This window comes from Sander lucioperca, chromosome 15 (assembly GCF_008315115.2).
Source record: "Sander lucioperca isolate FBNREF2018 chromosome 15, SLUC_FBN_1.2, whole genome shotgun sequence".
NCBI lineage: Eukaryota > Metazoa > Chordata > Actinopteri > Perciformes > Percidae > Sander > Sander lucioperca.
This window is the reverse complement of record NC_050187.1, coordinates 22901622-22916062: the sequence shown is the minus strand read 5'-3', so window position 1 is coordinate 22916062 and position 14441 is coordinate 22901622. Positions and strand designations below refer to the sequence as shown.

At 42.0% G+C, this 14441-nt stretch overlaps 1 protein-coding gene across 6 annotated transcripts in view; it reads right to left on the bottom strand.

Annotated features, from left to right (window-relative positions):
* Positions 1 to 5680: 5680 nt before the first annotated feature.
* The window catches only part of LOC116055392 (transcription factor COE3), a 67412-nt gene continuing 58651 nt past the window's right edge, over positions 5681 to 14441 (bottom strand). For 3 of the 6 annotated variants that reach the window (XM_035992318.1, XM_035992319.1, XM_035992320.1), the window contains exons 12-16: positions 10561 to 10626; positions 10160 to 10331; positions 9609 to 9794; positions 9017 to 9184; positions 5681 to 7693 (exon numbers count right to left, since the gene is read on the bottom strand). In XM_035992318.1, the coding sequence (XP_035848211.1) occupies positions 7662 to 7693; positions 9017 to 9184; positions 9609 to 9794; positions 10160 to 10331; positions 10561 to 10626 (624 nt within the window). In that variant the 3' untranslated portion in view covers positions 5681 to 7661. The remainder of the gene's footprint in view (positions 7694 to 9016; positions 9185 to 9608; positions 9795 to 10159; positions 10332 to 10560; positions 10627 to 14441) is intronic. The other 3 variants (XM_035992321.1, XM_035992322.1, XM_035992323.1) reach the window with 1 other exon arrangement.

Below are 14441 nucleotides of genomic sequence, written 5' to 3'. Positions count from 1 at the left end.
TTGCTCTTCATACATGTCGGCTCATAATTCTAATGTTATCACAACCTGCACCCCTTGGTACGAATCACAAGCTTAGTGGGGACTCTGCAGAAGTGAATCCCGCAGCCACATCAGTAATTCATAAATAGCTGCTTTTATTCTTTCCTAAGAAGTTTGTATGCTTAAAAATAAATAAGAGTAAAACTTTTTGGAACGTATTAACTCAGCTGCAAGCAGTGCACTGCTGCTTGGAAGCCAGAGGAGTATCCAGCATGCAGATAGGCCGTGTCCAACAGTCAGTCAGACAGATAGACACAGGGATAGATAGCTGGATAGACAGACATTAGGCTGGGGCTTGGCTGCACTATCAGGTTTCCTCCCCCTCTGTCTGTCTGCCGGGACAGCCTGGCCTCGGAGGCCCTGACACCGAGGCACCACGCAGCCAGCCACGACAGCTGCCACAGCAGCATCTAATACCAACACACTCCACGCTATGCCACAACTACAAAGAGAAATATCATTTCAAACATGGCATACTTTGATGCTCTTGTAATGATCTTTGTGTTTTGAGAGCGAAAGCGGGAGGATGGAGGATTTGTATGGTGCCCTTTTTTTTGTTTTGTTTTGTTTCTTTAGAACAAAGAGACCCCACTCAACATGAGCAAGTTTAGGACAGTGATGATGAGATAGAGCTGGATTAAATGAGAAAGTAAAAGAAACCCTAAGAGGTATCAGCATGTGAGTGTGTGTTAGTAACCTTGTATCAGTGTGTCATTGTAACCTTAGGAACTCAAGTGTTGGTCTGGGGGTCTCTAATTAGGAACGGCTGATGAACGACCATACATTACGTGAGAGCGGGTGCCTGTGAGTGCGTATCCCTGCATGTCTCAATCTGTGGCTATGCAGCGCGGTTGTCAGCGTGGTACGGAGAGTGTCTCAGCCTGGAGAAAGTGCAGGTCTAGCCTTGGTCATGTTGACGGAGGGGCGGCACTTCAGAGGCTCCAGGACCCCATGGCACCAGTCTCCCCAGTCCCCCAGACAGACTGGGAGCATCTGGGCTCTGTCAGCGCCTCTGGCCCCCGCAGACTCCGATCTATATGACGGGGGAGAGGATTGGATCAGGGAGAGGGAAAATATGAGCCAGATTCCTCAGCCTTGTACAAAATGCATGCTTGGCTCAGTTAGCATGTTACATGTGTGTATGTGTGTGTATTGCTGCATTAAGGGCTAAAAACAGGTCATAGTGATTCATTATGTATGATGTGAGATAGGGCGTTATTGATTAGCGACTAATGTTGGAAAGGTCCTCTCTGTAAATTGTCCAATTAAGCTTTAATTAAAAGTTTGCAGCTAAAAATATGCAAAGCCCGTTCTGAGCGAAAAAACATCAAGATTAGACTGACAGATATCATTCCAGAGTTTCCTTATGAAAGCAAGCAGTGATTTGATCAAGTGGATATAGTTCCTAAGCTCCGCCACATGGAAACTGATACACACACACACACACACACACACACACAAGACTAATTAATCCATACACTAAATTAGGAATATAAATTGTGGTCCCAATTTAACAAGGTCAGTTTTAACTTTAACTCCCTTTACACTTTATTTAACTGTGTTGGAGAAAAAAATGAAAAAGGGGCCCTATCAATGTGCTTCGCTTATTATGATTGACGATTGATGATTAAGTCCTCCAGCTGACACACACCACCAAAGACGGTGAGTTGGAATTGGATGTGACACATACACAGTTCTGCGTGTTAGGTAATTCGTTGACGAGGGGCCAAATTCATTTATGGAACAGCGGTATTGGCAGGCATGGACACTCTCTGCAAAAACAACGATAATCACAGAGGTTTGGCGCGGCGTGACAAGGACTCTTCAGGGAAAGGCCCTTACACGCTGCTTTGTTGGCCGTTCCTCCCTAAGATGGAGGGAAACATCCGCCACTGTTCTTAAGATGAGAGTCGCTCAGACCAGGAGGAGAGAGGTTTATGTAAGGTGTGGATGATGTTTAAAGGGCTTGATTAGCACTTGTTGGGTCTATTTTGATGGAATAGTGGTTAATTACAATATCTGGAATGTATAGATTTTTATGTTTTAATATAAATTTAGCTTTAACTTTTTTTTTTGTGCGGAATTGATGAAATAAAAGCTCTGATAAATCCTCTGTAATGAAACATGAGGGGGACCCTGTCTCAAGCCATTTAATCTCTTTTCGCATTCTCCATTTTTTCTGCTAATGAGCCTTATTGACAATCAAACAGAAGCTGTCATCCCCCAGGATGCAACACTCCCAGCCCCTGCGTGTTTGTCATAGAGTCCTGGCAATCAGAGCTGCCTGCAAGACCAGGCTGGCAGTTAGTGGTTCTCACAGCAGCACTGCCTGAAAATGGCACACTTCCTGTAGAGTTGCAGCTGCCACCTCTGCTACTTCCATTACTTTCTATAGCATGCAGATGTTGTATCAACATTCCCTGCCAAGGGGACTGCAATAACTGTGAGATTCATGCCATGTTTCAGAGGCACGTCAATTTCTCAAGTGGCACAATTAAAGAGGGAAATACAGTACCAGGTTTTTTACAGGCGCTGAAATCGGAAAAGGGCTTTTTCACTTTTTTTCCAAAGGGGGGCTGTTTCATAAGGGTTCAGAAATCCACCCGATTTTTACTGCCCTTTTCCTGAGTTGAGCTGCTCTGTGAGCCTTTGTGCGGCAGACCTGTCGTGACCCACAGCGGATATGGAAATGGGGCTAAGGTTTTATGGGCCAAACGGATTGGACACAGTCAAGCTCAGGGGGCATGAATATTGGATGTTATTTCTGCTCCCTTTTTATGTAATCCATTGCCAATACATTATTAATAGATGATATCATATCCAGAACTACTGGACAAAGCACTACAGAGGGGTACTATGAAAGGAGCTCTATGTGGTGGAGACTATGGTAGAAAATATAGTTCAAGTGATATTATTTTATCACCGTAGCCTAACATTCCCTGACCAGGCAATCTTTACAGTGTAATGTTTGGACTAAGTGAAGTTCATAGAAGGAAAATATAGTGAATACTGTATTTCTACCAGCAGTAAATCCTGCATTTGTGGGTTTGAAATGCACTGAAACATTGATGACGTATCAAATGACACCCAAATACAAGTTTAATGGATTTTTGTAGCACTGGGATACTTTGCTCATCCTCCTTGACTGCAGCGAGTGAAGTGGAAATCTTTGCGAGGATCTAGAGTTTTCCTTGCAAAGCTGACTCCCAGTGTACAGTAGCAGGGGAGCAGTGGCTTATCTGATGTACCGATTCACAGTCAGGAGACTTCGCTAATGTGGGACTATTTTATAGAAAAGCGTCGGATTCCCTGTTCTGATTCAAATGTGGAATTGTACAGAAAAAGGTCAGACTTCCTATTTTAATTCATTGTCATCTCAAAGTTATGATGTCTAGTTGTGCAGTTTTAACGAGTCAGAGTCACAGCAGCAGAATCCCTCTCATGTATAAACTTCACGAGAGTTGCAACCATTTTTTTTCTCCCCTTCACAGAACACATCACTCAGCGGTTACACAAATCCTGTCTGTCCGAGAGCAAATCCTTAAAAAGTACTTCTCAGCACTGCCCATCGAGCAGAGAAGATAAACTATCTTCCACCTTTTAGTTTTACGACCTGTCTTGATACTGTATACATATTGGCAGAATGTATAAGCCCCCTCAATAAGAGTTACATAGGGAGTTGATGTGTAAGGTAATATTCTCTTTTTAAGGTCAGTTTGAATTGTTTTTTCTCATGGGAAACGGCAGATTGATAAAGAGCAAACAAAACCTCTTTTTTGAATGCTTGTCCTCCATGGCCTCAATGAAGGTTTCATTCCTTTATATCATCCAGCCCAATTCCCAGCATGCACGGCCATTGTGGCTCTTTCAACTGGAGCTCTCCATTGACTGGCTCATTGTCCGGCCGCTCTTTTGTGTGTGCTATCACCGGAGCACAATCTTTCACCTGAACAGCACAGGAGCGCAGCCTGGTCACGTAAAGCTACTGAGTCACCCCTGTAGATGCCAGGCTGCACAATTAACCCGGCACTAATTAAGAAATGTTCAGTCCATATACTGTATATCAACTTTTAAAACTCTCCAGTGATGCTTGTTAATAACGCGGTTATTATTCATGCTCAGGCAGCCTGCGTCAGACAGAGATGTTCAATATTACCGCTCAGGCTTATATTATTGAGAGGAGTTTTTTTTTTTTTAAATATAACAATGCACGAGCAGATGTTTGAAGCATAGCCCTCGGCAACACAAGGCTAGTTAAGATCGATATTGCTCTCAATATTTCTTTCCTTTGACAGATAACCAGTACTGAGGAAAGTCTTGATAAGAGTGGCAACATATGGATGTGGCGAGCCTCGCTTTCTTTTGATTGCGTGACCCCCTGACCTTTGCCTGTGTTTGAGAGGGAGGCAGCCACATGGTACGGTGGGGGTCTGTCAGGCTCTGGTTATGGGGCATTATTGACCCAGGATTTATAAATATTTAATGCACACATTAAGATCATGGTGGAGGGTGGCCATTAGAGTTCTCCAATAAAGAGGCTCTCACAATGATTGAGTGGTGTGGCAGAACTAGTGGCTGGTCATTGGGTACAGAGAAACCTGCTGAGACAATATACTGTACCTCGAGCCTGCCTGCCAGGCTTCTGAGCTCTTAAAACTGGCAACAACGGAGCAAACTTGGCATTTTTTGATTGTACTTTCACGCTCAGAATTCTCAGAAGTCTTCTTTTTTTTTTTTTTACTTTGCTCTATTGGTTGTTGTGTCTGCGATGAGACTTTTTTCTTAGTTTCATGTATTGGGCAGTTAAGTCTAAATAAATATACAGTTTGTACAACATTTGTCATTGAATAACAGAGACAGCAGTGAGCAAGGCAATAGATCCAAACCTGTGTATGTGTGTATCTGAAACAGATAATGCAATGTCAGGAAGCAGATGTGTGGCAGTTGTTATCAGACACATTGGATTATCGAGGGAATGATTTGAAGCACAAGGCGATCGCAGCTGAAAATTAAATCGCTCTTTTGAGTGCATCTGTCCTTTGCGCTATCAGCAACTCCTGGACTATCTCCCGTTGCCGTGAGATCTGTGCATGCTGGCTGACATAATAAGCTGTGATATGCTGATTGCCACTCAGGATTGCCATTGTTTAATTGTGCATTAAAGGCAGAGGTGGCCTCGGACAATGTTGCCTTGATGAGAAATTGACATTTTGTGACCTGCTCTCCGCGACCACTCAGGATGCCAGATAAGATGCTCAGTTGTTTTTAAGGAGAACCACCATTCTTCCCTCAAACACTTCTATCCTTCTGTTTGACCCACTTGATGAGTATAGATTTCACAGGGCCCCCCCTTTCAGCGCTCAAACTATAAGAGGTTCAAAACGATACCAGCCCTTATAGACAAAGGATAACCTTGCTCTTTCAATGTATTGATTCTTTATTAACTAGGTGGCTTAATGCAATGAAATGAGGGATTTGAATGAGCCCCATTTGGGGTGCTTTGAATAAAAAGCTTGCACTGTTTATGAATGACTACAAAGAACCTTTGAAGCACCACAGATGCAGGATATGCTGATACAAAGACCAGTATGAATATGTCACAATGTCAGAGTGCTTTGCTGAAAGAATGTGAGTAAAGAGAAGTTTTCATCTTTTATGGATGTTACACTTTTCCACAGGTTTCAAACAGTTATCTCTATGGCAAAGTCTAAACACTACAACTTACAGACGAATCACAGGTTTGTCTTCAGAAGTTTCTACTGTCTTTTTTTCTTTGTTCTGATTGTCAGTTTGTCTGCCAGCCAAACTGTACTTAAAACTGAAGAAGTCCACAGTTGAGGAGCTATTGTGTTTTTACTGAAAATTTTAATAAAACATCACTTATTCATTTCTGTTTCCATTCCAAATGTTGACATTTTTAAATTTTCTTCCCTGTAAACACATGTACGCTATGTGGCAGAGTCATAAGTGGTGAGTAAAAATGACTTCTATACATTCTACAAAACAGAAAAAAATACAACCACAAATGGAGTGTTTTTTTTATCTCCAAGGTTGTCCCTCATGCACATTAGTCTCTATTGGATCTTAACAACTATCATATGGGTCACAAACAATTTATTTGACAATACAACCAACAAAGTTTTCTCCAAAATGGTCTGTATAGATAATTTAAAATCAATATAAAAATAAACAATGAAGTTTGACTTCCCCTTTAAAAAATGGACAGAGAGTCTTGACGGAGTAACACAAATTTTTGAGGATACACATGAAATATATGCACATTGCATTTCATCAAATACAAAAAGAAAACAAATGAAGGCAACAGTTCTTGGCTGAATTATCTGTGCTGCATCACTATATTAAGGGCATGACGATTAATACATACATAATGAAAAGCAATATACAAAATTTCAGAGATAAATACATTATTTATAGTTGATATGTTACAAAATTTCCCTCAGTGAGCGCAAGTGTGTATTTGAACAGAAATATGACGATGAACTACTATACTCCTACATTCTCAATGGATTTTAATTTTGTTTTTTAAATGTTTTTTGTTGATCTAAAAGAACATGAAAAAGACAGATGTATAAATATTTAGCACAAGTTTGGCAATATCACAATAGTCTACAATTTTTAACCACATATAAAACACATAAGGGAGTTGGAGCTAGAAGGGGGAGACTGCTCCTCATCAACAAGAAACAGACTTCACAGTAGCCTAGGAATGCATTAATATACAGTGCTAGCAAAAAAGTTGAAAAACATGGCAAAACACACTTGCTTAAAAGGAAGCTCTAGACATGGAAGTACATCATATTCATCAACAGAGCAGTGTTTTGTACACATCAGTGTGCTTGTTGAATCAAGAGGATTTTTTTTTTACTTTTGAAGATGATTTCTAGCTACAATAAATTACAAAATTTAAGTTAAAATGCAGGAATGAAACATGATACAACCTTACCCACCCAGCCCCACCCCTTTTACTCGTATTTGTTGTACTTTTATGATCAATTTTCTACATTATATATCTCATATAATTTCCAGTTGAAATTCAAACTGTCTTGGCCCCTGTGTATTTTTCTCACACATAAAAATACAAAAAGTCACATTATAAAGACACACAACTGTTGTGAATCTATTAAAAGAGAGTTGAAACAGAAAAACAATTTCTGAAGTTCATTGGCAAATGTACTGTACATCAGTGTTTTTACTTTACAACCAGATGGTGAGTCCACAGAGTCCCTTCCAGTATTGAATGTGTGGTTGATTGGACATATCCAAGGCCGAAGCACAACCCGACAGGTATACAAAATAAACCCTTCATCATCCCGTGTCTTCTTCAAGGGTGATTAAATGGGGGAGTGGGGGTGGGGGGATGGGGGGAATAAACAAACCAAAAAATCCCACAGGAAAAAAAAAATATTGTTCCTCATGAAATCCTTTTTTTTTCTGCAGGTTTGCAAAAGTCATTTAAAAGAAACAAAACATTTGTTTTCTTTTTTTCTCTTCATCTTTAAAGACAGAACAAGCGGTTGACTATACATTACACCAGCATTTTTGCCGTGTGCTTCTGTGAAGTGGTAATGTGAAGACTGGTGCTTGAGATGATAAAAGTGCATTTACATTGGAGGGACAACCAGGCCGGACATGGCTGGAAAATAAAACAGAAGGAAAAAAAAAGATTAGTTTATTTGCTAAAAACAGGTATGGATATAAATATTAAACATTTATTTTGTAATTTGGTGTGTGTGTGTGTGTGTGTGTGTGTGTGTGTGTGTGTGTGTGTGTGTGTGTGCGTGCGTGTGTGCGTGTGTGCGTGCGTGCGTGCGTGTGTGTGAGTCCAGCCATCTGACAGTGCACAAGTGCGTGAATGTATGCCTTAATGTGCCTGTTTGCGTATGTGCCTGTGAGTGTTTGCCGTGTCCGCCAGCCTGCTGCTGCACGTCCTCCTAACGGGGCGAGTTTAAAAACCTCCCTCCTGCTCTGACATTTCAGCCCCCAGCATGCCAGTCTTGCTATGTGTGATATTTCTCCTGGCGTTGGGGTAATGGCAAACAGTGGCCCAGACTCCCAGGAGACACGGCCGTGGTGACGGCAGAGCAACAACACGGTCACTTCCCACAATGCCACAATGCTACAGTACTAGACACTTCTCAGACTCCCCTCAGATTCCTTCTATCGCTTTCTTTCCTCCCCTCATCTCTTTATCCTTCCCTCTCCAACACTGTACAGCACATTAGTCCTTCATTTCCACATTTCCCAAGTCGTGCCTCTGTGTCGTTATCTAAGAGAGATTAGGGAAGATCAAAGGTAGCTTCCGTTATTTTACCAAGACCATCTGCTTAGGATATCATTAGCAACTGTACCTCACCCTGAGAGTTTATATATTCAGTACTTTCACACGTTTTAACAATTAGGCGACTAGTGAAGTGCTGGGATGATATATTATTATATTGCTCTGAGTATATTTGTAGAGTCATGGTTGAAATGCTTTTAAGTTTGCCAGCGCAGATGATGGCAAGGCATTGCTCATTAATTTCTGCACAACATGTATTAATAAGTATGAACGTGTAGCAAGATGAACTTTAATTTCCCACTTCATTAAGCCCAATGTTATTAATCTTGGGGCACACACTACGGCTAAGCTTGTTTTCAAAGTAATCATGTTGGTCATGACACATGCACAAAACCTAATAAACATAATTACTAAAACAATTCGGGGAAGGTCTTTTCCTGCGACATCAGAGGGGATCATTTGTATAAAAGGGCAACAAGGATGTATGTTTGCGTTGCACAGACGTGAGATGGCGCTTGCAGTCCTATACTTGGGTGTGTGTGTGTGTGTGTGTGTGTGTGTGTGTGTGTGTGTGTGTGTGTAAAGGCATGCTCTGTGTGAGTGTGTGTGAGTGTGAACTGTAAGGTGTAAATTGGCCTGTCAAAATGCATATTATATTTGTAATGATTAATCCCTCACCAAACCGGACAGAGGCCTGAGCAGCGGTATCTGACCAGTAGTCCGTAGGGAAGGGATGAGGGGGTGAGGGGGGCTCACCTTGCAGTCCGTTGCCGTTGGCGCTGGTGCAGGAGGGGGGTGGGGAGGCCTGGGGTCGGACCACAGGGGCGAAGGCGCTCTTTTGTTTAACTGCAGAGACGATAGGGAGGGAAAGGAACGAGGGAGGGGTGAGAGTGAGAACGTGCTGTGAGTAGTGCTGGAGAGGGAGAGGGCAGTTAAGGTAAGGCTAGGATAGTATTACTGCCAGGGGGGATACACGATCAGTACTCACAGGCCCCTACCATCAACATCTTGTCTGGTTGAACAAATACACGTGGCATAGGTGAAATACACATAAAAATGAATATTCCTGCTACTCTGAGCTACATGTGTGTTCTCCGAAGTACTAAAACTAAACAAGCCCCCGTGAATGAATAGTAATATATTATCACCATCAATAATGTTATAACCCTGTCAGAAGTGATTCATAGAAGTGAAAACGAATGTGGGAGCTGGAATTAAATCAGCAGCAGCTTAGTGCTACTACAGCGTGCGATAGTGGCAAGCTACTCACTTCCATATGGGGAGTTGGCAGAGGATCCGTTGAGGAACCCAGGGGAGCTTGGCACTCCTAGGTTCATACCGGCATTGCCGTAGCCATTCATGCTGTTGCTGACGGAGTTGTAGCTCGACTGCTGCGGGGTGCTGCTGGAGATGTAGCCCCGGGGGGACACGCTGCTGGTGTTCCGGCTGTAGCCCACTGAAAAACATGGATGGAAGATAGAAAGGGAAATTCATTTCATTCATTTCTTTCCTTCTGTACAGTATTTACCAGGGAAATGTGCACTGATTACAGTAAATGATAATGGGGATTTACTGCTGCAATCAAACATTTTTATATCAGCTCATACTACAGATGCCAGTTTAATAAAAAAAAAAATAATGTGGCACTTAATCTAACCCTTTAACTGCCTATATTATAGGTAAGGATGGAGGTAGTGAACTCAGTGTTTTCGCATTTTAATGAGTGTAATTGAACTATTTCTCATTTTGCTGCAAACCCCCTGGAATCCCCTCAAGGACCCCACTTTTAAGAACCACAGAGTTATACCCTAAATCACATACCTTGGTCATTCCCTTGTGACTCAGACACATTGACTGCTAGCTGGCTGCTGAAGGAGTTGACTCCCATCATGCCGTGGGAGGCTGTGTTCGCGAGAGAGGGGATCTGGTTGTGGTTGCGTGGAACGCTGTACAGGGCCTCGGCGATGTCAGCTGCCCTCTTCAGAATGATCTCCTGGAAAGCGCAGAGAGGGCAGAGGTTTTGTTATTTATGGGTTGTTTTTTTTATAGCTGTGCTGTTGCTTTGATGCATGGTTCATGGCTATATGGTTAACTCACAATGCATGTAGCCTACATTGTTCCACATATAGTGATGAAAATACCCTTTGGTGATACTACCAGTGAATTTGCAATGGTTTCTTATTTAGCAGAGGTACTGTATAAGCAGCTGTGTGGATACGGACCTGATTGTTGTGGGGCATTCCATACAGGGCTTCAACGAGATCAGCCGCCCTCTTCAGTAGCACCTCCTGATGAGGAAAACAGGGAGAGTAAATGTTAAGACCCAAACGTACAGTAGCAAACAATATCAAAAACAACATTACACAGCAGGGTCGTAGAGAGCTTTAAAAATGTTTACATATTCAACCGCCTAAATAAAAGCCACCCTGATTTAAAAGGCACCGGTGCTGCATTTATACAGCACTACGACTTTGCTCCTTCCAACCATGCAGAGCAGTGAATAATGTTCCCTATCTTAATTAAACTGGCATAGTCCTTTAAAAACAACACCTCACCCCTGATTCTGGGCTTCACGTTTGCTCTGTAGTTCAGCGCTGAGTCCCCTCTCTTCAGAACAATAAAGTGAATTAGCTCTGGGTTAATCTAGTTCTGTTGTAATGACATTAAGGAATTTTTCAATTAACCTCTTTGACTGGCTGTTGCAAAGGACTTCACAAATGACTTCCCATCCAGCAAGAGCTGGGTGCTTGTGCCTTGGGGACACGGATGCTCAGGATGTGGTCTTATCCATGTCTGCATGCTTGCCCCCGCTTGACAATGCGGATTAGCTGTGTTGCTTTGGCTCTTAACACTGAAAATGAGTTGGCCCTGGATCCTGTTCCCCCCACTCTGTTTCGGGCTTCCAGCTAGGTGGGGTTTGGCCCATTCGTGTGTCTTTATCTGCTCTTTGAATTCAGCACTTACAATTAAATCCCTCTCAAGCAACCAGACTGCTCTCTTTGTTTTCTGTAATACAGAAGGCAATATGCTCTATGAAAACCCTCTTCTTCTTTTAGAGTGCATTTAATCTGACAAAGGCAAGTTGCAGACATGACTGTTGCGTGTGTTTTTTTAAATGCCTGCTTGTTGTCACCTGCTGTATAGCAGAGATTTGTCGACTACGCTGTTAGAATCCTGGTTAAAAGCAATGCAAATCTGTCACCAGAAACATCTCAGATGGCACTTGTTTTCTTCCCACATTCGCTGTGTTTTCTTTTGCGGGCCTCGGTAATTTGTCTGAAGTGTTCCATCACTTGGCAATAGCAGTGTGGGATTAAGACGGCAGCTGCCGTAAATGAATGTAAACACAGCCTTCGCGCCTTCAAACAGCGGCCTCCAAGACTTGGCCTGCATTTCCAAAGCACAGCGTATGTAGTGTGTACGGAGTGTGTGTATGGGCCCTTTCATCCTGAGGAGCATATCTACCACAGTCCTTGATTTATCAAGATGAATCACTGTAGAAGCCACTTCCAGCGCATGCCATGCTCTCTTATAGAAACATATCGCTTAATCCACCCCAAGCTACCGGATGGGTGGCTCTTAGAATGGGCATTTACCTCTGAAATTGGTGTGTATGCTCAACGTTGCATGCATCTAGTTTGCATACAAATAAAGAATTATGGTTGTCGTGAGGCAGGTAGACTAAATGAGAGGACCAGCTGTCTTGATGTGTTCTCATCAGGCAGAACAGATTTCTCTCTCTCTTGCTGAGTGAGATAAAGTGGTTTTCTTTCTTTTTGTCTGCAGTTAATAATTACCAATAATCTATTCTATCATATTTCAAGATCTTCTACATGGCTCTCAATTTTAAACAACAATTAAAGCAATTAAGACTGTCGCGTTCGCAAGCCATGTTTCATTCTCTGTAAAACGTCCTCTCCCTCCTTGTCCATATGGTACTTTGCAGCAGTGACATAAGGACAGCTTGGAAAAAGGAGGAGAGAAAACGATATTGCCTCTCATCCTTAATCTGTCGTTTACCGCGTGGTGTCTTAACTAACCAAGCTGACTCGCAAGGCTATGCTTAAGTGCAACCTAGTCATATCCGAGGATGATGAGAAGTGCTGCACCCAATCAAGGAAGAAGTTTGTTTTCTTCTGACGAGACGCTTTCATGCATATCAGCTCACGCTGTGAATACGATTAACACGGAATAGTGTTCTGAGGGCATTTCCATGTAAATCTCAATACTACTCCTGCATAAGTGTAATTGGCTTTCTTGTCATGGAGACATATCAGAACACACCATGTTAAATTGAAACAATTAAAGGCCGCAAATGATTTCTGTTGTTCTGTGACAAATGCGTGACAGATTTCTGCTATTGTTTGCCTCGCTTTGCATAAAGGTCTTGTGTTCAACAACTGTTTAAATGGAGCTGCTCAGATGACAGATCACCTCCGATTTAGAGGTCTTTTTTTGTTATTGCCGAGAAAGAAATGAGAGGAAGCCATAACAAATTATGTTTCATAAAGAATATCTAACAATAAGGAAGTGGTCTAAAACAGCCCGAATGTGATTCTTCAAGCACTAGATTAACATGGATGTTGTATTTATATTATCACAGTTAATAAAAGAGGGCCTAGGTTATGTAGCTTGGAGTGCTAATGCCATTATAAAACTGTAAGGCAATTACTCTGTTAGCTCTAGCCTGAGGTAATGAATGCATTTAGAAGCATAGGGCCATTAGATGAAGGTACTTCAAAGAGCACAGGAAGAGAGATTCATTTAAATACATGGGTAATTGCTTGACATGAACACATTTGTAATATTTTCTCCTTGTGGATTACACAAAGAATTGGAAAAGAATGGGCTTATGCTCATTTTGGGAGGAAAGAAAGGAATCCAAAGCAATCAGCTTAATAATAAAACAATATTGAGTTTCCACTTTTAATTTCATAATGAATCTAATTTGTTACAGAAGAGAGAAATTGAGTGTGATATAATGTGATATCCAGTCTATTTGTCCATTACTGCCAGAGGGCACAAAATGGTATTATAAATTGTCTTTTTTATATTATGAATAGAAAATTGTTTTATAACAAGATCTTAAAAAGGAGGGTGAATTCCAAAGTCTCTCTTCACTTAACGCGATGCCCGCAAACCAATCTCCTTTCTCATCACTTGACTGCTCACACTTATTACTTTCATATTCACCCTGGACTTTGCATTGAATTTTTATATCTTCACTCCTCCCACAGGGTCAGACTGTCATCTACGATGTTGTCTTAGAATTACGAGGTAAACTTCAATCAGAGGCAGCTTCCCCCCTTTTTTCTCTGTGTAGCAACAATATTAGCGTGCATCCCTTGCTATCCATGAGCACTCCCATATTGGCTTTCTGTCTCCTTACAATTACCACGTGTCTTACTGGTCCCAGGGAGAAGGCTGGTGGAAATCAATATAGCGCAGTAATATTATCAACTGGAGGGTGAAGTCATGGGAGGGGGGGTAGAGGCGGTGAGTGGACTTGGTGTCGATTTGCCTTTCTGCTAATGCACACCGTGCGTCCTCCAGCTTTATCATCTTTTTATAGAGTCTCCCAACATCACCTGCACCCTGTAATGGCTGTTCTCTATATGCTGTTTCTGTTCTCATTCCAAATGTACATGCAAGCGTCAGCCTGCCGCGGGCTGTTTTATTGGGAATGTGCTTTTGACCCCGTGAGCTGACCCTCAGATGGCAAGCTTAACAATGACGAATCACTTGGTGGGATCATTTACATGCCCCCTGAACCCCATATTTGGGTCCATTAGAGAGCAAATCAAATATTTATGTTGTTTATTGGAAGTGCAGGGTTTCATCTCACTCTGTGATTGTTTCATGCAAAGGCCGGGAGACCGTGCTATATTAAGTGTATGCACACCCAGGAAACTAATCTTGGGTTCAGTGTCAAAATCTGTCTCACAGCCAACAACGCATTGTATTCAAGGAAAGAAGTAAGGTTTCTTCGTAATAAGGCTGTGTTTAACATTGTTGCTCTCTTTGTTTTAAAGATGTGGATTTCACAAAGACACTGACTTTATAAAATGGAAACTGTGTAGCTAGAGTGACCAGTGATGCCTGC